At 44.9% G+C, this 24,412-nt stretch overlaps 1 protein-coding gene across 2 annotated transcripts in view; it reads left to right on the top strand.

Annotated features, from left to right (window-relative positions):
• Positions 1–24,038, top strand: part of LOC106570222 (RNA polymerase II subunit A C-terminal domain phosphatase) — a 120,518-nt gene extending 96,480 nt beyond the window's left edge. Inside the window, exon 13 of one of the 2 annotated variants that reach the window (XM_014142316.2) lies at positions 23,356–24,038. In XM_014142316.2, the coding sequence (XP_013997791.1) occupies positions 23,356–23,521 (166 nt within the window). In that variant the 3' untranslated portion in view covers positions 23,522–24,038. The remainder of the gene's footprint in view (positions 1–23,355) is intronic. The other variant, XM_014142317.2, reaches the window with a different exon arrangement.
• The last annotated feature ends 374 nt before the right edge of the window (positions 24,039–24,412 follow it).

Here is a 24,412-nt window from a genome sequence, read left to right as displayed (position 1 = left end):
CTGCATTTAGCTGTGGTTTTGTGTTTGTGACATATGCTAGCTTGAAAAATGGGTGTCTGATTATTTCTGGCTGGGTACTCTCCTGACATAATCTAATGTTTTTGCTTTCGTTGTAAAGCCTTTTTGAAATCGGACAGTGTGGTTAGATAAAGGAGAGTCTTGTCTTTAAAATGCTGTAAAATAGTCATATGTTTGAAAAATGGAAGTTTTCGGATTTTCGAGGAGTTTGTATTTCGCGCCACGCCCAATCATTGGATATTGGAGCGGTGTTCCGCTAACGGAACGTCTAGATGTAAGAGGTTAACACTTTTTTTTGGTTACTACATGATTCCATATGTGTTATTTCATAGTTTTGATGTCTTCACTATTATTCTACAATGTAAATAATAGTAAGAAATAAAGACAAATCCTGAAATGTGTAGGTGTCCAAACTTTTTACTGGTAGTGTATGTCAACAGATGGCTAGCTCATCACTATTTAGATAACTTTTGTGTGAACTTTGCTGTAAACACTCATGGAGCAAACCACGCTATGCTTGTACTGTATTGTACTAGGGTGCTTTTCTGTATCGTCATTGCCTTCCTTTCCTTCTCAGCCCTCAGGAGTAGAGGGGGTTTTGTTATGTAATGTAATGCAGTATTTAGGATTTAGGTGCTGCATGCCCTACTTAGCTACTGTATTTCTCCTCACGGTGTCTGCATCAGTTAGGAGGACCACACTGTATCAGTTTGGATGATCACAATGCATCTGTATCAGTTTGGATGATCACAATGCATCTGTGTCAGTTTGGATGATCACAATGCATCTGTGTCAGTTTGGATGATCACAATGCATCTGTGTCAGTTTGGATGATCACAATGTATTTATGAGGATCCACAGTCTCTGAGTCAGAGCATAATAAATGCACTTATATAGAGAATCATTATGAACATATTTACCAGAACGTATCCACTGAATCAGTATGAACATATTTACCAGAACTTATCCACTGAATCATAATCAACATATTACCAGAACTTATATACAGTGTATCATAATCGACCAAGTAGAACGATTAATACAGAGTCAAACATTTTCATAATAAATAAACATGTTGGGCATGTATGCCTTTTCTTTTGGGTAAAATAAGACTACGGAGACAGTGGGTTATTGACATTTTGCTGCTGCTTTGGGCTTCTTCACTCTGCTCGGTGCAGAACTAAAACACAGAGACAGGCTGTCATCAGCTTTCTCTTCCTTTTGTCAAATGTGTTCCTTTGACTGGACAGACGAGGCAAATATATCGCAGCAGCATGCTTTGGCTGTTTTCTGTCACTCTTTCTCTCGTTCTTTCTGTCATCGGGTGGCATGTAGCCTAGCGTTAAGAGCGCTGGGCCAGTAATTAAAAGGTTGCTGGTTCTAATCCCCAAGCCGACTAAGTGAAAAATCGGTCTGTGCTCTTCAACAAGGCACTAAACTCTATTGGCTCCTGTAAGTCACTCTGGATAAGAGCATCTGCTAAATGACGACTAAAATGTAAAAAAATATGTATTTTTCTTTCACTCTCTCCATCTTCCCTCTCCACCTTCACATATGTTTTATTCTCTCTTTATTTTGCCTCTCTCCCTTCCTCCCTCCCCCTCTCTCTGCCCCCTCCTCCCTTCCTCCCCTCCCTTCCTAAGCTGTAGCTAGTGTTGCTACAGAGAGATGTGCATGTCTGGCACTCTGCCCTCTGTACAGGGGATTAACTAAACGCCTCATATTCATGTTCTCATGAAAAATAGAATTTAAAATATGAATGCTCCTCATTTACATATTTATCTCTTTCCCCCCCCCCAAAAAAAACATCCATACAAAGTGAAACGTGGATCACCTCAGGGGTTTCTATGCGGTGTTATATAATTGGTGGGATAGCTAATGGTTTTTGTATGTTCTCCTCTGTTCCTGAATTAAACTGGCCCACATCCCTTTTAGTGCTGTTAGTGAAGGAAATTGTTTATCAGTGACTGTCCCGTACTAAATACGTAGGTGTTGGGGTCTGCGTCCAGTACCTGGATGTAGTCTTTAAGCGTATGCATACTGTAGCTCTTACGTAATCACAATGCTTCAAACGTGGGACTTAATACACAGCAAATTAGTGAATTCAGAAGAGCCACCTCATGTCACTTTGGATAGGTTGTGTATTTGAATGGGACTTCCAAACCATTTTGGGAGAACTTTTAATTGATTGGTTTGTATTAATTGAAAAGTAACTGGATGTGATGTCTTTAAGCATATACGGTTCTTTCTGAAGTGTTAGGCCTACCGTTATTAACGGGCTGAAATAAGAGTGCAGCTCACGAATCTACTTCAAGCAGTTCCTCATCTTAATCACTTTACATGAGTTCTCTAAAGAGAGAGATACCCGCTGCATTCGTCTTGTCGAACACAAATGTTTGAGTTCAAATGAGTTTTTCAGCTTAATTTCGCAGCATGATGATGTAGAGCACATCAGACTTGTTTCCCATGATCATTTTTCCCTTTCCTCTGTGTAATGAAAGGCAGAATGCAATAGAGCCAAACTGCATCACTTGTCTCAGTCTTCCACCCATAACTTTATATCATCCGCTTTCTCTAGAAATGTCTCTTGTGGTCCAGTTGAGTTAGATTTGTAGAGGCTCTGGAATGGTTTGTTCAGCATCAATGCTTTACTACGACAGAGACTCTTCATGTGGCTAGTCAAGTCTTTCCTCACTATGAAGAGAATGCGTTTCAGTCAGGGAGTCTAATAAACCACATTAATGTTGAAATGAAATCAATTTACTAAATCATTACACCACTCATGGTAAAGCTCTGGTTGGTGCATTTTCAAAAATATTCCCTCTAAGGAGAAATAAGCAACATTAATTTCTAATTGAAGATATTACCTAGAATAGTAGTGTGAATCGTCGGCTAACATATTTAAATAGGGTTCATCCCCACAAGACTACAGTACTGTTAGACTACTGTAATAGTAACTGTAACTCTCAGATAAGACGCTAAGAACAGGATAAACCATGTTGAATTGTTTGTCTTCACGTGTTTTCATTATTACTACTATAAAAGTCGAAGCTCTCATATCTTGCTTTCCCTGCCAGGCGTTCTATTGTCAACGCTCCGCTACGATTACGTCAGTATTCCACAGTATAAAGGAAACTCTGCAGGTGACTGACGCTTCAAAGGAAGAGGAAATTGTTTTGAAAAACAACAACAACTAATTAAAATGAGTTTGTAAAAGTGGTGCGTCAGCACTTTTACCGCAATACTTATGCTCACATTGTTGTGCTGTTGATTTAATTGAATCCTATGTGTTCTATGTGTACTCTAGGTACACCCAGTGTGTTGTTCTGGGCACTGCTGTGATGCGTTAGGTACAAATATTCTCTGTCAGCCTTTACTGCTACGGTTGATTCAATACCGCTGGTTGTTCAGTGAGCAACCCTCCCACTCCCTCCCTTTCTAGAGCTTTTACTGCCCAGAGCTGCTGTTCAGATGGAAGGTCGGAGGAAAGGTGTGGAGGAATGTATACAGGTAGTTAGAAGGTCAGCTGTCAAATAGTGTTCTGGGAGAGGCAGCTAAGATGAGAATTATCTTTGTACAGGAAGTGTGTGCGCGTGCGGGAGAAAGCTTGTGTACGCCTGTCGTTGCTCAATCACTGCTTTGCCCACAGAACATGTCTCGTGTACTAATGAATCCTGTAAAGATGAGAGAAGGAGAGCATTTTCCCTGGGGATGTTTTAGCAGGTAACACACAGCCTTGCTCTGTGTGTACGCAGCCCCCAAAGAGAACTGTGGTCCCTCATGATTAGTTCAGATGTTTTGTGGCCCTCACCCCCATCAAAGTGTCCCATCCCTGCCCTATTTAGTGCATTTATTTTGACTAGAGCCCTATAAGAAAGAGGGTACCATTTTGAGACAAACTGAGCCTCCTGAGCCCTGCACGGTGCTGCTGCCCCAAGCAGACAGCAGAGGCGGGATGAGCTTTTTCTCACCAGAGCTGCAGAGCAAACCAGGGGCCTGCAGCAGACCAGGGTAGCCCAGCAGGAAGATGTAGTATAGCGCTAGGCAGAGTGTCCAAACTTATTCACACTGCTAGCCAGGCGCTCCTTCTCTCCTTCTGAGTTGTGTTGCTGTAGGGTTGGCAGAGCTGTATGCGGGGGAGGAGAGAGAGATGAGGCAGTCTGACTGTGAGAAATGGAATGCTTACTAAGGCTTTTCACAAATACTAAAAAGGAAGAGACAAAAGTGCACAAAGAAGAAAACTGCAAGTAATCTGACCTAGTTTCCAGTATTATTCTCTTCTCTCTCTGTTCCAAGCTGTGGTGCAGGAAGCAGATTTCCTTTTCCCCCTCTTAATTAACCCTATCATTAATGAGACCCCAGCTAAAATCGGCTTTTCATTTGTCTGCATGTCCAGCCCTTATATTTAGCCTCATAATGAAGTGTTTTACCATGTTCTTTTCAGGACGACCAGGGCTACAAGTAAAACACAAAGCAATTTGACATAAACAGTTACATTCATGAGTTTTATTGACAAATGTCAATAAAAAAATGTCTGCCAAAGCAAAAACCTGATAAAAAGGAATTTATATGAATGCTGTAAGTACAGAAATGGTTTGCTCAGTGGGAAATGGATATCCAACTTAGTCAGGGACAACTCTGTGGAGTTTGTGACAGACACTATGTCCTGGTATTTCCTATGATCTTCTATGTAGAAGAACCCCTTACCCTTAGAGACTGTGTAGCTTGTGAGCGTCATAGAGCAAAACATGTTCCACGTGTCATGTCTCAGCTTTTCATAGTTTGTAGCTCAAATCATTCTGACTCTACAGACACCTTCAGGTGGCAGGCCAGGTTACTCATTACACACACCGAACCACCTCCAATGCAGATGATTGGGGCACATATCAAGGAAGGACAGTATGCGATTTCTCCTTCCCACATGGTCAGTGGGAGCTTGCCATTAGTATGACTGGTGGCGCCATGGTGACTGTAGAGAGGACTGTCTGATACCATGGTGTAGAGGAGAGTGTCAGAGAGCCCATGGTGACTGTAGAACAGTGTCTGTCAGAGGCCTCATTAGAGAATGACACATCACACATGGCAGAACAGGGCAATTAGCTGTCTGATGAAGGACACCTCAGAACTCAGAGACCAGGCTGCTCGTTTAACCAGCTCTGGTCTCCACCTGGCTGGGGTGTGTTGAAGTAGCAGGGTGGTGGTGGTGGTGGTGGTGGGGGGCATGTTCTTGGCTGAGTGGTGTTATAGGCTGGTGGTAGAAGGGTGGGTGGTTACCACTCAGACGGTACTGTCATTATCTCTACAGGCCAAGTCTTACGTCTGAGAATATACCTTTTTCCCATCGTTGTTCTCTTTCCAATGTTTACTTGGTTATATTTTTAAGTCCTCTTTGTAATCTGCCCTCCCGAGTGGCACAGCGGTCTAAGGCACTGCATCGCGGTGCTAGAGGCGTCACTACGGATCCGGGTTCGAACCTGGGCTGTATCACAACCGGCCATGATCGGGAGTCCCATAGGGTGGTGCACAATTGGCCCAGCGTTGTTAGGGGAGGGTTTGGCCGAGGGCCTTTACAAGTAGGCCGTTATTGTAAATAAGATTTGGTTCTTAACTGACTTGTCTAGTTAAATAAAGGTAAAATAAATAAATCTAATCTGAGCAGCATTCTGTTGATGTGTTATTTTGCCAGTTTCACCACCTGCATGAGCTACTGAGTACTGAAGTTGAAAGAAACTCTTTAAAGTCAGCGTCTGAGATTGGATCCAAGTATATGTCTTGGTTCCTGTTCTCTCAGAGCTATTGATGTGAAGCAGCTCCCAACTTGGCCACCAGGAGAAAAGTTCATTTTGAAAACACAACTCTGCAAGGTCAGTTCGTCCTGCTTCATCTTGTGGCTTGCTGGGCTTTTTCTCTCTTCTGCCTACTGTTAAAGTGGGAGTAGTGAGTATTTCTTTTGTTTCTTGTATCAAACGTTTTCTGTCAGGTCACAGGGTCAGACTGTTTCAAAAACATAAACTGCCCTCTGCCTGCTCTGTACTGTATCCTCCTATATAATAATATATACTAAACAAAAATATAAACGCCACATGTAAAGTGTTGGTCCCATATTTCATGAGCTGATCCCCGAAATTTTCCAGAAGTACAAAAATGCCTATTTCTCAGTCTTGTGCACAAATGTGTTTTACATCCCTGTTAGTGAGCATTTCTCCTTTGGCAAGATAATCCATCCACCTGACAGGTGTGGCATATCAAGAAGCTGATTAAACAGCATGATCATTACACAGATGCACCTTGTGCTGGTGACAATAAAAGGCCACACAACACAATGCCACAGGAATGTCCATCAGAGCTGTTGCCAGAGAATTTAATGTTAATTTCTCTACCATAAAGGACGTCCAACATCGATTTAGAGAATTTGGCAGTACATCCAACCAGCCTCACAACCGCAGTCCACATGTAACCACGCCAGCCCACTTCCACATCCGACTTCTTCACCTGCGGGATTGTCTGAGACCAGCCACCCGGACAGCTGATGACTGAGGAGTATTTCTATCTGTAATAAGCCCTTTTGTGGGGAAAACTCATTCTGATTGGATGGGCCTGGCTCCCCAGTGTGTGAGCCTAGTCATGTGAAATCCATAGATTAGAACCTAATACATTTTTTTCAATAGACTGATTTCCTAATATGAATTGTAACTTAGTAAAATTGTAAAAATTGTTGCATGTTGAATTTTTTATATTTTTTGTTCAGTGAATGTATATACACACACGTATGTAGACACCCCTTCAAATGAATAGATTCGGCTATTTCAGCCACACCGATTGCTACCAGGTGTATACAATCAACCACACAGCCATGCAGTCTCCATAGACGAACATTGCCAGTAGAATGACCTTACTGAAGAACTCAGTGACTTTCAACGTGGCACCGTCATAGGATGTCACCTTTCCAACAAGTCAGTTTGTCAAATTTCTGTCCTGCTAGAGCTTCCCCGGTCAACTGTAAGTGCTGCTATTGTGAAGTGGAAAACGTCTAGGAGGAACTCGGCTACAAAGTGGTAGGCCACTCAAGCTCACAGAACGGGACCGGCGAGTGCTGAAGCGCGCAGAGTGTAAAAATTGTCTGTCCTCAGTTGCAACACTCACTACAGAGTTCCAAACTGCATCTGGAAGCAACAAGAACTGTCAGCACAAGACCTGTTCATCAAGAGCTTCATGACATGGCTGAGCAGCCACACATAAACTTAAGATCACCATGCGCAATGCCAAGCGTTGGCTGGAGTGGTGTAAAGCTCGTGGCCATTGGACTCTGGAGTTGTGGAAACGCGTTCTCTGGAGTGATGAATCAAGCTTCACCATCTGGCATTCCAACGGATGAATCTGGGTTTGACGGATGCCAGGAGAACGCTACCTGCCCGACTGCATAGTGCCCACTGTAAAGTTTGGTGGAGGAGGAATAATGGTCTGGGGCTGTTTTTCATGGTTTGTGCTAGGCCCCTTAGTTCCAGTGAAGGGAAATCTTAAAGCTACAGCATACAATGACATTCTAGACGATCCTGTGCTTCAAACTTTGTGGCAACAGTTTGGGAAGGCCCTTTCCTGTTTCAGTATGACAATGCCCCCGTGCACAAAGCGAGGTCCATACAGAAATGGTTTGTCGAGATCGGTGTGAAAGAACTTAACTGGCTTGCACATAGCCCTGACCTAAACCCCATCGAACACCTTTGGGACGAATTGGAACGCTGACTGTGAGCAAGGCCTAATCGCCCAACATCAGTCCCCAACCTCACTAATGCTCTTATGGCTGAATGGAAGCAAGTCCCCTCAGCAATGTTCCAACATCTAGTGGAAAGCCTTCCCAGAAGAGTGGAGGCTATTATAGCATTAAAGTGGGGGTGAATGAGAAGTCCAGCGCGATAGCTTTGAAGACATGGCAATATGGATGATGGACCAATCAAATGTTACAACTGTTCCATCTTGTTTTTACCTCTGTTATTTTAGGGCATTTTTATTTGTCCACATGCTTTACATGGAAGCCTGTTTCCATTACATAGCCTAATGAAACATTCTGACCTGATGTTGTGGCCAGTCTAAACCCAGTACAGCCATGTTAATAGCGTCATTACAAAGCAGAGTCAAACAGCCACAGCTTAAATATTGAGTTAGACAGGAGACAATAAATAAGTATTGGTTTAATTACCCTCCATCTTGCAGCTGTGATTGGTCCTAAGGGAAACCTCTGATTGTTCAGTCGTCATGGAAGCCAGCAGAGTCGAGTGTGAAGTGAAACATCTATGCTATTGAAAACAAACGACTTGAAAGCAGGCGGCACGTGTTGCATTGAAACGGATGACTTTGTGTCCTAAGCTGTTGTCAGTGATGTCGCTCATAAAAGTCACTTGCTTAACGCTTAGATGTCTTTGTCATGCCTGTAAAATAAAAATGAAAGTGGTTGAGGATTGAGGTTCCAGTCTGATTCTGTTCCCCTGTAGGGTCTTGGTTAGAATGCTGATTGTTTGTGGCCTACATCTAGCCTTGAACACTTTATCTTCCTTTATAATGATGAGGACTTAGCACACTGCCGATTTTAGACTTCTGTTCTGTGTATCAATGGATGCTAATCTGAAAACTGAGCAAAGCAACACACGTTCGCTTAAATAGGCAGTAAGGCCAGGGTTAGACACTACACTAGTAGTAATGAGAGTGGGAGTGAAATGTGTTTTTGCGTATCTTTGGAACATGAACTAGATTACCTCCAGAGACCAAAACAAATCTTTAATATGTTCAGGAGAACGTCAAGAGGCTGAGCTGATAAATGAATGAACAAGGTTTGGTCCGGTCAAACTCAATGAATAAATAATGAGTCATTAAAGATAAGGAGCTGACTTGACCCTGGTACTGAACGGTGTTAGACCTGCATCAGGTATAGTGCAATCCTCTGGGCTCAGCTCCCAGGGTAGATCGCAATGGCACCCTATTCCCTAGTGCACTACTTTTGGCCAGTTGTGTTTTGGACACAACCCAGTGAGGAGAAACCACCACATCTGTTAGCGACAGAACTGTGAGAGTCCTGCCAGAGATGTCTGTGTCTTCGGAGAGAAAAAAACAGGCATCTGAAAGGAAGCCCGGAGCCTTTAATCTGGTTGTGACGGGGACATGGGAGGGCTAAGGGACTGGAGGGACAGCGGAGCAGGAGATAGTGACACTCATGTGAGGACACACTGGTGACTCCACACACATCTCTCACGTTCAGCTGAGACTGAGATGGCTTTGCTTTGGCACCTTCAGCAGTTTTTCACTGAGTTCGTTCTGTGATGGTCATCGACGCAACAACTTTGTGGGGAAAGAGAAAGCACTTGGGTAAAAAAAAAATGTCTGGGATGAATGTTTTTATTATGTGGGTGCGTGTTGTCGTGCTGTTTTGCATTTCTGTGTTTTTCATTCCCCTGCTCCTGTATTGAAACAGTGATTGTGGTTTCAGCATGGTTAAGCAAAGCTCCCCAACTCATCCCTCACAACTTGTCCCCTCCTTCTCCTCGCCAAATTACCTTCTTTCATCTTCCTCTGTGTGGCTCTTTAATTAGGTTACAGAAAGAGCCAGGCCCTATGGGCTTGAGCAAAAGTAGTGCACTATAAAGGGAATATGGTGCCATTTGGGACCCAGTGTTGATAGAACTACTTCCTGCATGGTATTAGTGTGTTTTAATATGGTGACTAGTGAGAGGAACTGCTGGTGCACTGTGATAAGTTCTGCATTTTCCATTTGCACTGGCAATACATCTTAGCAGATGAAGAGCCTCCATTTTCTCTTTAGACTCTGGTGTCCTTGAAAAGATTCCATTTGTCTCTTTCTCCCCTTCCTCTCTGTATTGTCTTTCCTCTTTCTTTTTCCCCTTAACTTTTTCTCGCTCTCTCCCTCACTCACACACGCCACAGGCCACACCACACACACGTCTTTGTCCTCCTTTCTCATTCCCTGGATCTCTCTCTCTCTCTCTCTCTCTCTCTCTCTCTCTCTCTCTCTCTCTCTCTCTCTCTCTCTCTCTCTAAGCAGTGTCAAACTCTGAGCTGTCAGATGTGTTCTCAAGAACAGCTCGGAGCTGCTTGAAGTCTCTGCTGTCGTGTCGGGGCTTCCCCCACACTTCCTTTTACTCTTTCTTTCTCTTTCTTTCTCTATTCCCTCGTCTCGCTCTCTGATGCTCTCTCTCCTCACTTACTCACTCACAGACGCACACACCTCTCTCTCTCGCTCTTTCCTTCTGTAACATCATCACCATCTCTTCCTCTGTATTGTGTAAACTGCATATACTTTGAAGAGACCGATTCACAGACAGAGAGAGAAAATGGAGTTGTATCTAGTCTTTTTTTGGGGGGGGGGGGTATTTAGCACAGTCTTTAGCGTTTGGCACCTACCTCTTTTCCTCTGCACTACCCATCTCTCTCTCTCCTCTTCTCCCCCTTTCTCATCTCCTCTTATCCCCTTTCATCTCTGCTGGTGTTTCCCCTTAGCGTCTCCCTGCGCCACAGGATTGTGGGAAGAGTTTGGAGCCCAGGAGACTCACACAGAGCTGCTACTGCTGCCTGCTCCTAACTACTGGCTGCCCTGCCCTTATCTGTGGGGGAAAATACCCAACACAGAAACACTGGGTTGTCTACTGCTGCAACACGCCAGCTTCTGCAATACCTTCCCCAGCTCATCTAGTCTTATCCGCAATATGTAGGCTGTGTTGGTGTTGTCTGGACTGTCTGTGTGACTAAAATACACGGCTCTGAGACCAGCCGGAGCGCTTCAGGTCATCTTTATCCTCCCAATCCTGTTTTCTCATCTCATTGTGTGCCATTCATATCAGTTACCATCACACTAACACCAGTGTGTGGAGGTGGAATGGCCTGGTGTGGCCTACGGCTGTTAGTTCACCGTCAGTGGGCTGGGGAGCATGTCCTATTGACGCCCTGAATATAATCACCACACACACACACACACACACACACACACACACACACACACACACACACACACACACAAACTGCCTCAGGGGGCACACCGCCTCATCACAACCCACAGATGATAGCATTAGGAAGTGATTTCGGATGTGCCTTGTGTCCGTAACACCAGGTAATTAGAGAAAGTTGATTGTCTTCTGTTCTGAATCATCCATGCATGAAGCAGTGTCTGACAGTATGTTAATTAAATCAACCAGACCATAATGATATTGACATGTGGGACAGACACGTGTTCAGCCGATTTACATTCAGTTGAATGCTGACTTGATCACTTAGGTCGAGAAAGCAATCTTTCTAACGGTGGTCATTTAAAGATGCATGTCATGCAGAATGAGTTGTAAACAGTTCTGTAAATTACCATGATAATAGCAAGCTATTTCTATTCAAGTGTTCATTTGACAGTCTGGTCTTGTGGTCTCTCTAAGGCCATTACAGAAAACTTCATATGTCTAACCTCTCTCTCTGGGCTGAGAGCCAATCAATAGTTTAGCCTTTTAGCCAAGCGTGCTCCTTTCAGCATTCACCACAGATCTGCAGCGGGACTGCTAGAATACATCATTTCTCTCCCTGGATAAAAACGTTGAATTCGATAGAGTTGGTGCTCTGAGAGTAAGTGCTTCGAGGAAATGTGAAGAATCCACTTGTGGCCGGTTTGGCCCCTGCTGCTACTACATTACATAGTGATTTCTAGGAGTTCGATAGTGTTAGGCCAGATGATGTTTACAACAACTTTGATGTAGATGTTTCTCTCTGAGTCTCTTCTTCCCCGAGCTGAGTGATTTCAGAAACACCTCAGACCAGTTGTTCTGTTATTGGCTGATCTCAGAGGTTCTAATGAGAACATGCAAATGAAGGAGCTGTTTCAGAAGGTTCCGTCATCTCAGTGTCGTAGCGGAGTCTAGCAGGGTCTGAGAGGAATCATGGGAAAGTCTCCGTTTAGAGAGTTAGTTAACCCTGCTGCAGCACAGCAGGCTGTGGGACTAGACCAGACAGACCGACAAAGAGAGATCTGTCCTCCACCTCTTCTCTCCATTCTCTTTCTCCCCCGCCCCCCTCCCTCTCTGGTTCTTTCTTTCCTTCTCTCTCTCTCTCTGGTTCTTTTTCTGTCCTTCTCTCTCTCTCTCTGGTTCTTTTTCTGTCCTTCTCTCTCTCTCTGGTTCTCTTTCTTTCCTTCTCTCTCTCTCTCTGGTTCTCTTTCTTTCCTTCTCTCTCTCTCTCTGGTTCTCTTTCTTTCCTTCTCTCTCTCTCTCTCTGGTTCTCTTTCTTTCCTTCTCTCTCTCTGGTTCTTTTTCTGTCCTTCTCTCTCTCTCTCTGGTTCTTTTTCTGTCCTTCTCTCTCTCTCTGGTTCTTTCTTTCCTTCTCTCTCACTCTGCCTCTTTCTGCCTCTCTTGCTCTCCATCTCTCATAAATATATATATGAATAGAAACCCTAGGGTCTTTTTAATAGAATCTTCCTACTCAGTCATCTCCCTAAGTTGATATAGTGTATGTAATACAGAGGAAAGAGACATTTTGTTCAACTGAATTGAAGTCTCTCTGCTCTGCCTGGACAGCATCCTCAGAGGAACCAGAGTTAGACTTTAGCTCCTAGCCTTTCATTGGACCTTCAGATGAACAGAATACTGGACTTTTAACCGTAGCCACTCCACACTTTCTCCACGCGTTGCAGGCAGTTGGAGCTGAATACCAGTGTTCCTGAGGGCTACTTAAGGAGTACTTGAAGCCCCAAGCTCCTCGCTAATTTGAGACGATAATGATGAGAAAGGGATAGGAAGGAAAAGGGAGAGAAGGATGATCCGAAGGTAGAAAATGCAATATTGTCTAATGAAACAAAGTACATTCCTGATTAAAAACCTGATTAATTGATGAGTTTGTTTTAAAGGGTGAGATGGTGTGTGTGTGTGTGTGTGTGTGTGTGTGTGTGTGTGTGTGTGTGTGTGTGTGTGTGTGTGTGTGTGTGTGTGTGTGTGTGTGTGTGTGTGTGTGTGTGTGTGTGTGTGTGTGTGTGTGTGTGTGTGTGTGTGTTGTATTAATAGCCATGGTGCTTGTGTCTGAGATTGGTTGTAATCATGTGGAGAGGAGAGCAGTGAAGGAACTCCCCGCTGCTGCTGACACACACACACACACAGCCTGCCCCTGAGTTGGACTATTAATGTAGAGCTGTTACACAAATAAACACACACAAACTCTCACACACAAATAAACACACACACACATTCTTCGCTGTCAGCAGCCAGCCTTCACTGTTGAGATCAGTTTGATCACTCCACTTCTCAGATGACAGCCTGCTGAGATGGCCCTGTTTTGATACGACAACCATAATAAAACGTAATGTAACTGCTGTGATAACACAAATACAATACTAGATATAATTCAACTCTGCTCTTAGCCACAACATGACCTTGCTATTACCTCCTAATATGTGTTCTATGGTGACAAACCAAACAGCCTGATGCCAGTAAGTCATTCAGTTGGAAGCATGACAAGACTATTCCATAGTTAGGCCTACACCATTAGGCGACACCTGAAGGTTCAGTATAGAGAGACAGTAATGTTTCACACAGCAGGCTACTGTACTAGACCTGGGCTGCCATTTTAGGAGCTTTTCCTAAACTAAAGTTAGATGACCTCTGACCTTTAACAGTAGAACTGCTGGGCTTCTCAGGAGCTTATGGATCAAATTCATCTACTGTGTTATAAACCTAAATAAATACCATCGTAAAAACTACTGCAACATGTATTTTAGTTTTTCTTGTAATAAAAACACCAGATTGTAACACATTTTATAAATATTATTTGTAGGTTAGATTATTAATAGTAATAGAATCCAGTAACGGTTTCTTTTCACAAAGTAAAAAGGATATCAACCCACAAGCGCGCACGGTCAAATGATTTGCCGTAAACATAAGCACCAACGCTTGATAAATAATGCAAAACACAAATATAAAAGATGAATTGCATAAAGAAACCTTTGAGGAAATATATAATTGAAATGATATAGAAAGAAGTCGTTCCCGCTTTATTTGAAGAGCATCTTATGGGCTTCATAAGCACTACATAGATGCTTTACAAATCACCATATATCATGCTCTCTGAAGATTCATAATGTGTCATAACTGTGTGACATAACATACATTTATTTGTTCACATTTATTAAACCTATATAGAGCATGAAATATGTTTATAGATTTGTGTCCCATTTTATGTAGTGCTTATGAAGCCTATATGATTGCTATAGGAAGTCTTCATAAGATGCACATCAAATAAAGCGGGACCGAAGAGTCAGTTGTTGATGTACAAAAGTGATTTGTTGATACATGTAGGCTACGGATACGTTTTGTATTTGCCTACTCTACAGGCCTGAAACGCATTGAAAACACCACAATGTCATACATTAGATTTTTTTTTTTAAAGGTAGATTAGTTGTAGTAGTAGTAGTAGTAGTAGTAGTAGTAGTAGTAGTAGTATGCGCAATAAAGGTAGTAATATAGATAAGAAATAAAACGTGTGAGGGAAGAGAAAAGGAACACTTATATACAGGTAGGTCAGTGCCAGTACTTTTATTCCAGTGTGCAGCGGTACTGGAGGGATTGTAAACAGGGGTAAAAGTGGCTGGTAGCAGAATGAATACCAATTTAAATTTGATCCACCTGAGCGTGTCTGACCACAAGTCAAATGTTTGATGGATCCTTGTTGTCGTTTTCTAATGCCTCTTAAGGGGAGAAGGTAATCAGATTACATTATTGAGTTTAGGTAATCCAAAAGTTACCTTACTGATTACTATTTTGGACAGGTAACTGTAACAGATTATATTTAGAAAGTAACCTAACCAACCACAAGTAAGTAATTAAGTCCAGTAACAGCTTTTTTGTTGATAAATTCAAAGGAAAAGAGTTTTGTCAACCCACAAGGCGTGTGGTCAAATAATTTGCCGTGAACATAAGCTCCACCACTTGTGGTTCATATGGTGCACCACAAAATCAAACGGCAGTGGGCGTCGGCCTTCGGCGGTTCTAGTTTTAATGAACACACTAATCAAGAGTGTTGCTGCTCTGTGGGGGGAAGGGGGTTGGTGAGACGGTTAGGGGGACAAACTGACAGAAGACCACTAATGAGAGAGCCCCCTTCTCTCTGTGGAGGTGTGTGTGTGATGTAATCCTACTGTACACGCTCCCCTACCTACCTCATTAGCATCATGCTAACGAGCCCTCTGCTGCGGAGGTGTCACTGGGGGGAGAGGGGAGATGTCATAGAGCTTGGGGTGGAGGAGGGGAGATGTCATAGAGCTAGGGGTGGAGGAGGGGAGATGTCATAGAGCTAGGGGTGGAGGAGGGGAGATGTCATAGAGCTAGGGGTGGAGGAGGGGAGATGTCATAGAGCTAGGGGTGGAGGAGGGGAGATGTCATAGAGCTAGGGGTGGAGGAGGGGAGATGTCATAGAGCTAGGGGTGGACGAGGGGAGATGTCATAGAGCTAGGGGTGGACGAGGGGAGATGTCATAGAGCTAGGGGTGGAGGAGGGGAGATGTCATAGAGCTAGGGGTGGAGGAGGGGAGATGTCATAGAGCTAGGGGTGGAGGAGGGGAGATGTCATAGAGCTAGGGGTGGAGGAGGGGAGATGTCATAGGGCTAGGGGTGGAGGAGGGGAGATGTCATAGGGCTAGGGGTGGAGGAGGGGAGATGTCATAGAGCTAGGGGTGGAGGAGGGGAGATGTCATAGAGCTAGGGGTGGAGGAGGGGGGGATGTCATAGAGCTAGGGGTGGAGGAGGGGGGATGTCATAGAGCTAGGGGTGGAGGAGGGGAGATGTCATAGAGCTAGGGGTGGAGGAGGGGAGATGTCATAGAGCTAGGGGTGGAGGAGGGGGGATGTCATAGAGCTAGGGGTGGAGGAGGGGAGATGTCATAGAGCTAGGGGTGGAGGAGGGGAGATGTCATAGAGCTAGGGGGGATGTCATTGAGCTAGGGGGGATGTCATAGAGCTAGGGGTGGAGGAGGGGAGATGTCATAGAGCTAGGGGTGGAGGAGGGGAGATGTCATAGAGCTAGGGGTGGAGGAGGGGAGATGTCATAGAGCTAGGGGTGGAGGAGGGGAGATGTCATAGAGCTAGGGGTGGAGGAAGGGAGATGTCATAGAGCTAGGGGTGGAGGAGGGGAGATGTCATAGAGCTAGGGGTGGAGGAGGGGAGATGTCATAGAGCTAGGGGTGGAGGAGGGGAGATGTCATAGAGCTAGGGGTGGAGGAGTGAGATGTCATAGAGCTAGGGGTGGAGGAGTGAGATGTCATAGAGCTAGGGGTGGAGGAGGGGAGATGTCATAGAGCTAGGGGTGGAGGAGGGGAGATGTCATAGAGCTAGGGGTGGAGGAGGGGAGATGTCATAGAGCTAGGGGTGGAGGAGGGGAGATGTCATAGAGCTAGGGGTGGAGGAGTGAGATGTCATAGAGCTAGGGGTGGAGGAGGGGAGATGTCATAGAGCTAGGGGTGGAGGAGGAGAGATGTCATAGAGCTAGGGGTGGACGAGGGGAGATGTCATAGAGCTAGGGGTGGAGGAGGGGAGATGTCATAGAGCTAGGGGTGGAGGAGGGGAGATGTCATAGAGCTAGGGGTGGACGAGGGGAGATGTCATAGAGCTAGGGGTGGACGAGGGGAGATGTCATAGAGCTAGGGGTGGAGGAGGGGAGATGTCATAGAGCTAGGGGTGGAGGAGGGGAGATGTCATAGAGCTAGGGGTGGAGGAGGGGAGATGTCATAGAGCTAGGGGTGGAGGAGGGGAGATGTCATAGAGCTAGGGGTGGAGGAGGGGAGATGTCATAGAGCTAGGGGTGGAGGAGGGGAGATGTCATAGGGCTAGGGGTGGAGGAGGGGGGGATGTCATAGAGCTAGGGGTGGAGGAGGGGAGATGTCATAGAGCTAGGGGTGGAGGAGGGGAGATGTCATAGAGCTAGGGGTGGAGGAGGGGAGATGTCATAGAGCTAGGGGTGGAGGAGGGGAGATGTCATAGAGCTAGGGGTGGAGGAGGGGAGATGTCATAGAGCTAGGGGGGAGGAGGGGGGATGTCATAGAGCAAGGGGTGGAGGAGGGGGGATGTCATAGAGCTAGGGGTGGAGGAGGGGGATGTCATAGAGCTAGGGGTGGAGGAGGGGAGATGTCATAGAGCAAGGGGTGGAGGAGGGGGATGTCATAGAGCTAGGGGTGGAGGAGGGGGGATGTCATAGAGCTAGGGGTGGAGGAGGGGAGATGTCATAGAGCTAGGGGTGGAGGAGGGGAGATGTCATAGAGCTAGGGGTGGAGGAGGGGAGATGTCATAGAGCTAGGGGTGGAGGAGGGGAGATGTCATAGAGCTAGGGGTGGAGGAGGGGAGATGTCATAGAGCTAGGGGTGGAGGAGGGGAGATGTCATAGAGCTAGGGGGGGATGTCATAGAGCTAGGGGTGGAGGAGGGGAGATGTCATAGAGCTAGGGGTGGAGGAGGGGAGATGTCATAGAGCTAGGGGTGGAGGAGGGGGGGATGTCATAGAGCTAGGGGTGGAGGAGGGGAGATGTCATAGAGCTAGGGGTGGAGGAGGGGAGATGTCATAGAGCTAGGGGAGGAGGGGGATGTCATAGAGCTAGGGGTGGAGGAGGGGAGATGTCATAGAGCTAGGGGTGGAGGAGGGGAGATGTCATAGAGCTAGGGGTGGAGGAGGGGGGATGTCATAGAGCTAGGGGTGGAGGAGGGGGGTGTCATAGAGCTAGGGGTGGAGGAGGGGGGATGTCATAGAGCTAGGGGTGGAGGAGGGGAGATGTCATAGAGCTAGGGGTGGAGGAGGGAGATGTCATAGAGCTAGGGGGTGGAGGAGGGGGGATGTCATAGAGCTAGGGGTGGAGGAGGGGGGATGTCATAGAGCTAGGGGTGGAGGAGGGGGGATGTCATAGAGCTAGGGGTGGAGGAGGGGGATGTCATAGAGCTAGGGGTGGAGGAGGGGGGATGTCATAGAGCTAGGGGTGGAGGAGGGGAGATGTCATAGAGCTAGGGGTGGAGGAGGGGAGATGTCATAGAGCTAGGGGTGGAGGAGGGGGAGATGTCATAGAGCTAGGGGGGATGTCATAGAGCTAGGGGTGGAGGAGGGGAGATGTCATAGAGCTAGGGGTGGAGGAGGGGAGATGTCATAGAGCTAGGGGTGGAGGAGTGAGATGTCATAGAGCTAGGGGGATGTCATAGAGCTAGGGGTGGAGGAGGGGAGATGTCATAGAGCTAGGGGTGGAGGAGGGGAGATGTCATAGAGCTAGGGGTGGAGGAGGGGGGATGTCATAGAGCTAGGGGTGGAGGAGGGGGGGATGTCATAGAGCTAGGGGTGGAGGAGGGGGGATGTCATAGAGCTAGGGGTGGAGGAGGGGAGATGTCATAGAGCTAGGGGTGGAGGAGGGAGATGTCATAGAGCTAGGGGTGGAGGAGGGGAGATGTCATAGAGCTAGGGGTGGAGGAGGGGAGATGTCATAGAGCTAGGGGTGGAGGAGTTGAGCTGTCATAGAGCTAGGAGTGGAGGAGGAGAGGTGGGCATGTTGAACCCTTCACCCCCCTGGAGGGAGTCCCTTGGTCTCTTGAATACATGTCCTATCCTCTCTCTGTTTGGTTTCACCTCTCTCAATTCAAGGGGCTTTATTGGCATGGGAAACCTATTTTAACATTGCCAAAGCAAGTGAAATAAACAAAAAGTGAACCCTAAATATTACACTCACACAAGTTCCAAAACAATAGACATTTCAAATGTCATATTCTGTCTATATATACAGTGTTATTACAATGTGCAAATAGTTCAAGTAAAAAAGGGAAAACAAATAAACATAAATGTGGGTTGTAATTTACACTGGTTGCCCTTTTCTTGTGGCAACAGTTCACAAATATTGCTGCTGCGATTGCACACTGTGGTATTTCACCCAATAGATATGGGAGTTTATCAAAATTGGATTTGTTTTTGAATTCTTTGTGGGTCTGTGAAAATCTGAAGGAAATATGTGCCTCTAATATATCATATATTTGTTAGGAGGTTGGGAAATGCAGCTCAGTTTCCACCTCATTTTGTGGGCAGTGTACGCACAGCCTGTCTTCTCTTGAGAGCCAGGTCTGCCTACGGCAATCTTTCTCAATTACAAGGCTATGCTCACTGAGTCTGTACATTGTTTTGGGTCAGTCACAGGGGTCCGGTATTCTGCCACTGTGTACTCTCTGTTTTGGGCCAAATAGCGTTCTAATTTGCTCCGTTTTTTTGTTCATTCTTTCCAATGTGTCAAGTAATTATATTTTGGTTTTCTCATGATTTGTTTGGGTCGAATTGTGTTGTTGTCCTGGGGCTCTGTGGGGTTTGTGTTTGTGAACAGAGCCCCAGGACCAGCTTGCTTAGGGTACTCTTCTCCAGGTTCATCTCTCTGTAGGTGTTGGCTTTATGGAAGGTTTGGGAATCACTTCCTTTTAGGCAGTTATAGAATTTAACAGATCTTTTCTGGATTTTGATAATTAGAGGGTATCGGCCTCTTATTATTCCTGTTACATTGCACAACCTTCAGTGTTATTTCATAATTACGTACAATTCTGGCAAATTAGTTCGCAACGAGCCAGGCGGCCCAAACTGTTGAATATACCCTGACTGCGTGCAATGTAAAATGACACAATTTCCCTAGTTTAATATTGCCTGCTAACCTGGATTTCTTTTAGCTAAATATGCAGGTTTAAAAATATATATACTTCTGTGTATTGATTTTGAGAAAGGCATTGATGTTTATGGTTAGGTACAGTCGTGCAACGATTGTGCTTTTTTCGCAAATGCGCTTTTGTTAAATATATAAAATATACCCTGACTCTGTTGCAAGAGCAATTACACATTTTCCCTAGTTAAAAGAAATTCATGTTAGCAGGCAATATTAACTAAATATGCAGGTTTAAAAATATACACTTGTGTATTGATTTTAAGAAAGGCATTGATGTTTATGGTTGGAGCAACGTGTAACTAAGCGATTATATGCAACGCAGGACAGGCTAGATAAACTAGTAATATCATCAACCATGTGTAATTAACTAGTGATTATGATTGATTGTTTTTTATAAGATAAGTTTAATGCTAGCTAGCAACTTACCTTGGCTTCTTACTGCATTCGCGTAACCTCGTGGAGTGCAATGTAAAGCAGGTGGTTAGAGCGTTGGACTAGTTAACCGTAAGATTGCAAGATTGAATCCCTGAGCTGACAAGGTAAAAATCTGTCGTTCTGCCCCTAAACAAGGCAGTTAACCCACCATTCCTAGGCCGTCATTGAAAATAAGAATGTGTTCTTAACTGACTTGCCTAGTTAAATAAAGGTCTAAAAAAAATATATATATAAAATCGGCCAAATCGGCGTCCAAAAATACCGATTTCCGATTGATATGAAAACTTGAAATCGGCCCTAATTAATCGGCCATTCTGATTAATCGGTCGAGCTCTAATTTAGTTAATATTGCCTGCTAACATGAAATTGTCACATCTCTAGCGTTTATTGCACGCAGAGTCATGGTATATGCAACAGTTTGGGCCGCCTGGCTCGTTGCGAACTAATTTGCCAGAATTGTACGTAATTATGGCATAACATTGAAGGTTTGGCAATGTAACAGGAATATTTAGACTTAGGGATGCCACCCGTTAGATAAAATACGGAACGGTTCCCTATTTCACTGACAGGAAAAACTTTTTGTTTTCGAGATGATAGTTTCCGGATTCGACCATATTAATGACCAAAGGCACGTGTGTGTTATTATGTTATAATTAAGTCTATGATTTGATAGAGCAGTCTGACTGAGCGGTGGTAGGCAGCAGCAGGCTCGTAAGCATTCATTTAAAACAGCACTTTCGTGCGTTTTGCCAGCAGCCCTTCGCAATGCATTGCGCTATTTATGACTTCAAGCCTATCAACTCCCAAGATTAGGCTGGTGTAACCGATGTGAAATGGCTAGCTAGTTAGCCGGGTGCGCGCTAATAGCGTTTCAAACGTCACTCGCTCTGAGACTTGGAGTAGTTGTTTCCCCTTGCTCTACATGGGTAACGCTGCTTCGAGGGTGGCTTTTGTCGATGTGTTCCTGGTTCAAGCCCAGGGAGGAGCGAGCAGAGGGACGGAAGCTATACTGTTACACTGGCAATACTAAAGTGCCTATAAGAACATCCAATAGTCAAAGGTATATGAAATACAAATCGTAGAGAGAGAAATAGTCCTATAATAACTACAACCTAAAACATCTTACCTGGGAATATTGAAGACTCATGTTAAAAGGAACCACCAGCTTTCATATGTTCTCATGTTCTGAGCAAGGAACTTAAACGTTAGCTTTTTTACATAGCACATATTGCACTTTTACTTTCTCCAACACTTTGTTTTTGCATTATTTAAACCAAACTGAACATGTTTCATTATTTATTTGAGGCTAAATAGATTTTATTGATGTATTATATTAAGTTAAAATAAGTGTTAATTCAGTATTGTTGTAATTGTCATTATTACAAATAAATAAATAACAAAATTGGCCGATTAATCGGTATCGGCCTTTTTGGTACTCCAATAATCGGTATCGGTGTTGAAAAATCATAATCGGTCAACCTCTAAACTAAATATGCAGGTTTAAAAATATATACTTGTTTATTGATTTTAAAGAAAGGCATTGATGTTTATGGTTGGGTACATTGGTGCAACGACTGCTTTTTTCGCAAATGAGCTTGTTAAATCATCACCCGTTTGGCGAAGTAGGCTGTGATTCAATGATAAATTAACAGGCACCGCATCGATTATATGCGGTGCCTGTTAGATAAACTAGTAATATCATCAACCATCTGTAGTTAACTAGTGATTATGTTAAGATTGATCGTTTTTTATAAGATAAGTTTAATGCTAGCTAGCAACTTACCTTGGCTTCTTGCTGCCCTCGCGTAACAGGTAGTCAGCCTGCCATGCAGGCTCCTCGTGGAGTGCAATGTAAGGCAGGTGGTTAGAGCGTTGGACTAGTAACCGGAAGGTTGCAAAAACGAATCCCAGAATCCCCCCTGAACAAGGCAGTTAACCCCCGTTCCTAGGCTGTCATTGAAAATAAGAATGTGTTCTTAATCTGACTTGCCTAGTTAAATAAAGGTGGGGGGAGAAAAAAAAATCGGCAAATCGGTGGCCAAAAATACTGATTACCGATTGTTATGAAAACTTGAAATCGGCCCTAATTAATCGGCCATTCCGATTAATCGGTCGACCTCTAGTGTCTAGTGTTGTTTTCGTGTGGTTTAGGCCACGACCATTACAGTAGGTATGAGCAGAGCATGTTGAGCATCTGATACATACCTCTTAGGTTGCAGGATGGGGCTTGGGCAGTGTATTAGTGGAGGTTGGGCCTGTTGCTCTGCTCACAGCCTGGGCATATGTCCTGCTGTCATATTGAGGTCCTTGATGCAGGGGCGGGGGGCCAGAAGGGGCATAGGTCTGATCTGGGGGGGGGCTGTATAGGGTGTGGCCAGGGTTTGTTTGGGGTGGTCTCAGCTGGTTGGGGTGTGGCTGGTGATGCTGTGGTCTGGGTGTAGGCTCTCTTGCCGTGGGATCTCTCGATGCTGGTCCTTCGGGAGGGTGTCTCGCTGGTCTGGGCAGGGTGTACGTTGCTCTGTTGCTCCTGTGTGAGGTGCTGGGGCTGCATCAGTCTCTCGCTCTGTCTGTCTGTCGCTCTGTCTATCGCTCTCTCTCCTTTAACTGGAATAGAAAGGAAAGGCTGATGTATCACATGCCGTGTGCTCTGTCTGTGACTTTCTCTCTATTACTGCCTCTTTTTCTCTCTCTGTATTTCTCAGCCTTTTGTGAATGGCGTCGGCTGGGGGAGAATAGAACTAGAGCAGCAGTAACTAGACAGCTCCAGTAGAATAAGACTAGCTGCAGCTCTGTGGAGAACAGAGGAGTCGTACCGTCTCATTACATCAGACTGTTCTCAGGGGTGTTACTGTTAGAGCAGTCTTGTGTGGAACAAGGCAAATGATGAATCTTCAATATAGTGGTGAGACCTTTTCATGTTGGACAGGGATATAGGAGATTTGGTACATCAGTAACACCCTGTTCTGTCTGAATAGCGTTGTGATGGTTACCAAAGACCCCCACATGGCTGTAATACTGTTCAGTTTTCATATCTGGTTGTTTCCTCAACATTGTTGCTGTTGTGTATTGCTCTTTCTGGTAATGGCTAAATGACATGCCTTCAGTATGATCTATACCCATTACGTAACGTCATATTAGGAGACCATTCCGTTTGTGTCAATAGCAGTAAGTGTCAAGACAAAAGGTTTTACTCATCAACCATTCTCTCCCTCTCTCTCCAGGGGACAGAAGCGCAAGCTTGCTGAGGCCGAGGAGGAGGAAGTGGAGGAAGAGGGGGAGTCGGCGGACGAGTCCACCAAGGATTCTAATGAGGAAGAGGAAGGAAGCAGCTCAGAGGCTGATGAGATGGCCGCTGCCCTGGATGCGGAGCTCAACGACTTCATTTGACAAGGATGAATTTGATTGGACAAATGAACTGGGCATTTGATTGGACGTTTGTGAAAGAGTGTGAGGCATCGAAGTTACCCCAGCAGATTTACATCCAGGTGGTGCCTGAATCTTTGTCTCTACGCTGTGTGCCTGTGTGTGTGTGGATGTGTTTTAACGAGGTTGAATGTGTTGTACAGAATGAAAAGGTAGGTTAGTACAGTAGGAAAACGTCGGTGTGTAAATATAGTTGTAGATCATTGTTAGGGTTAATGTAGAAACTTTCGACAGTTGTTTTATTGTAAGATAAAAATAGGAGAGATTTTGGCTAATTTAGTATTACTTGAGTTTGTTTTCATATTAAGACTTTTATATAAATTCAACAAATTACTTAATTCATTGGTCGTATGATGCCAAAGAGTTTGAACTAGGCCAATCAGAGCCTGCAGCTAAACATTTTACTCTGACGTCACATCCTGTGTTCCTATTTCCTGTTGTTTTTTAGGGGTTAATCATTAAAATATTGTTACCAGCAGAATGACTAAGACGCCTGAATGTGTCCCATTGGATCTTTTCCTCTCTGTTGTTCTTCTTTACCGTGGCGTTGGTACCAGAGACATATATAGAGATCGATATGTATGTATGACTCTGGTTGGTACCTTTTAGGAAGTCAACTGAGCTATATCTGAGACAAACACCCAGGATGCACTGCAATATCAACATCTTCATTTTACAACCATTAGTTATCACCAGTTTATCTTCTGACTGGCCTGGCTGAAAGCTCAAAGCAGGAAGTATATAAGCTACACTGTGGCGGCAGTCCTGGCTCTACCAATGAGCTGTGCTGGTCCTCCTGGCTCCTCCAATGAGCAGTGCCAGTCCTCCTGGCTCCACCAATGGTCTTGATCAACC

This window comes from Salmo salar, chromosome ssa14 (genome assembly GCF_905237065.1).
Source record: "Salmo salar chromosome ssa14, Ssal_v3.1, whole genome shotgun sequence".
NCBI classification, from domain to species: Eukaryota; Metazoa; Chordata; class Actinopteri; order Salmoniformes; family Salmonidae; genus Salmo; species Salmo salar.
This window is presented reverse-complemented; position numbering and strand designations above follow the sequence as displayed.